The sequence below is a fragment of the Myotis brandtii genome, unplaced genomic scaffold (genome assembly GCF_000412655.1).
Source record: "Myotis brandtii unplaced genomic scaffold, ASM41265v1 scaffold633, whole genome shotgun sequence".
In the NCBI taxonomy this organism is placed as follows: Eukaryota; Metazoa; Chordata; class Mammalia; order Chiroptera; family Vespertilionidae; genus Myotis; species Myotis brandtii.
The window spans coordinates 2,897,875-2,899,487 of NW_005370423.1; the positions used below are offsets into that span (position 1 = coordinate 2,897,875).

At 67.4% G+C, this 1,613-nt stretch overlaps 1 protein-coding gene across 1 annotated transcript in view; it reads left to right on the plus strand.

The window, feature by feature from the left end:
* ZNF423 (zinc finger protein 423) overlaps positions 1 to 1,613 on the plus strand; it is an 11,759-nt gene that overhangs the window by 5,263 nt on the left and 4,883 nt on the right. The window contains exon 3 of the mRNA XM_014528404.1: positions 818 to 1,580. Within this exon, the coding sequence (XP_014383890.1) occupies positions 818 to 1,580 (763 nt within the window). The remainder of the gene's footprint in view (positions 1 to 817; positions 1,581 to 1,613) is intronic.

The window sequence follows — 1,613 nt, forward strand, 5'->3', positions numbered from 1 at the left end:
CATGGGGCGTTGTGAGGAGAGCCCCGCCCCCCAGGGGATTGAAGGGCCCACGGGCTCTGAGCTCCGTGGCCACCTGGGTCCTGGCCCCTCCTCTACTCAGTCACCATCAGGCACCCCCTCACCCCCGGGCTTGGGTGACCGTGGCGTCGAGGGAAGCAAAGAAAACAGCCCCTGAAAGTGGTTTGGGCTGGAAACCACAGACCCTTCTCCGTGGCCTCTGCCCGCTCCCGCGTGTGCCCTGGTGTCGATGCCACGTGCCTGCGACTTCCCGCCTCATGTGTGTCTGCCACCGGGCGGAGCCGCCCAGCTTCCTCGGGGTCCCCATCCCCCATGACGTGGCACAGTCCAGTTCGTGCGCATGCGCCGTGTTTCCTCGCCAAGGGTTGCCCATGCCCCCAGGACCAGTGACAGGGCTTCCCGCCAGGGTAGGGGGGGGAGGGAGGGCACCCCAGGTCTCCATCAGGCGCTGCAACATGTCTCATTTCCCGTGGCTCTGTCCCAGCGGCCCCTGCACCCCCTCAGGGAAGGGGCCAAGTCCTCCCTTCGCGCGGGGGCACCTTGTCCATCGAGGCCCAGGCAGGTGTCGCCGAGGGGGAGGGCACGGCCCCTCCATTTCCTGCCGCCGCCCCCCTGCCACCCCCTCTGCAGGCTGGAGGGCCCTCATGGCCACTGCCTTCCGGCCCCCCATCCCCCTCCGCCCCCGGCCAGCCAGCTGCAAGCCTCAGCCTCGCGGCGGAGACGCTGGCTCTGTCCTTGCCTCTCCGCCGCCCTGGGAATCGCCTCTAATCTGCTCTCCGCCTTCCCCCCCGCCCCGCAGATGCTGACGACGACCCGCAGCTCTCCTGGGTGGCCTCGTCTCCCTCCAGCAAGGATGTGGCGTCCCCCACGCAGATGATCGGGGATGGCTGCGACCTGGGCCTGGGCGAGGAGGAAGGGGGCACGGGCCTGCCGTACCCGTGCCAGTTCTGCGACAAGTCCTTCATCCGCCTGAGCTACCTGAAGCGGCACGAGCAGATCCACAGCGACAAGCTGCCGTTCAAGTGCACCTACTGCAGCCGCCTCTTCAAGCACAAGCGCAGCCGCGACCGCCACATCAAACTGCACACGGGCGACAAGAAGTACCACTGCCACGAGTGCGAGGCGGCCTTTTCCCGCAGCGACCACCTCAAGATCCACCTGAAGACGCACAGCTCCAGCAAGCCCTTCAAGTGCTCGGTGTGCAAGCGCGGCTTCTCGTCCACCAGCTCGCTGCAGAGCCACATGCAGGCGCACAAGAAGAACAAGGAGCATCTGGCCAAGTGCGAGAAGGAGGCCCGCAAGGACGACTTCATGTGCGACTACTGCGAGGACACCTTCAGCCAGACGGAGGCGCTGGAGAAGCACGTGCTCACGCGGCACCCGCAGCTCTCGGAGAAGGCCGACCTGCAGTGCATCCACTGCCCCGAGGCCTTCGGCGACGAGGGCGCGCTGCTCGCCCACATCCACCAGGCCCACGCCCACCAGAAGCACAAGTGCCCCATGTGCCCCGAGCAGTTCTCCTCCGTGGAGGGCGTCTACTGCCACCTGGACAGCCACCGGCAGCCCGACTCCAGCAACCACAGCGCCAGCCCCGA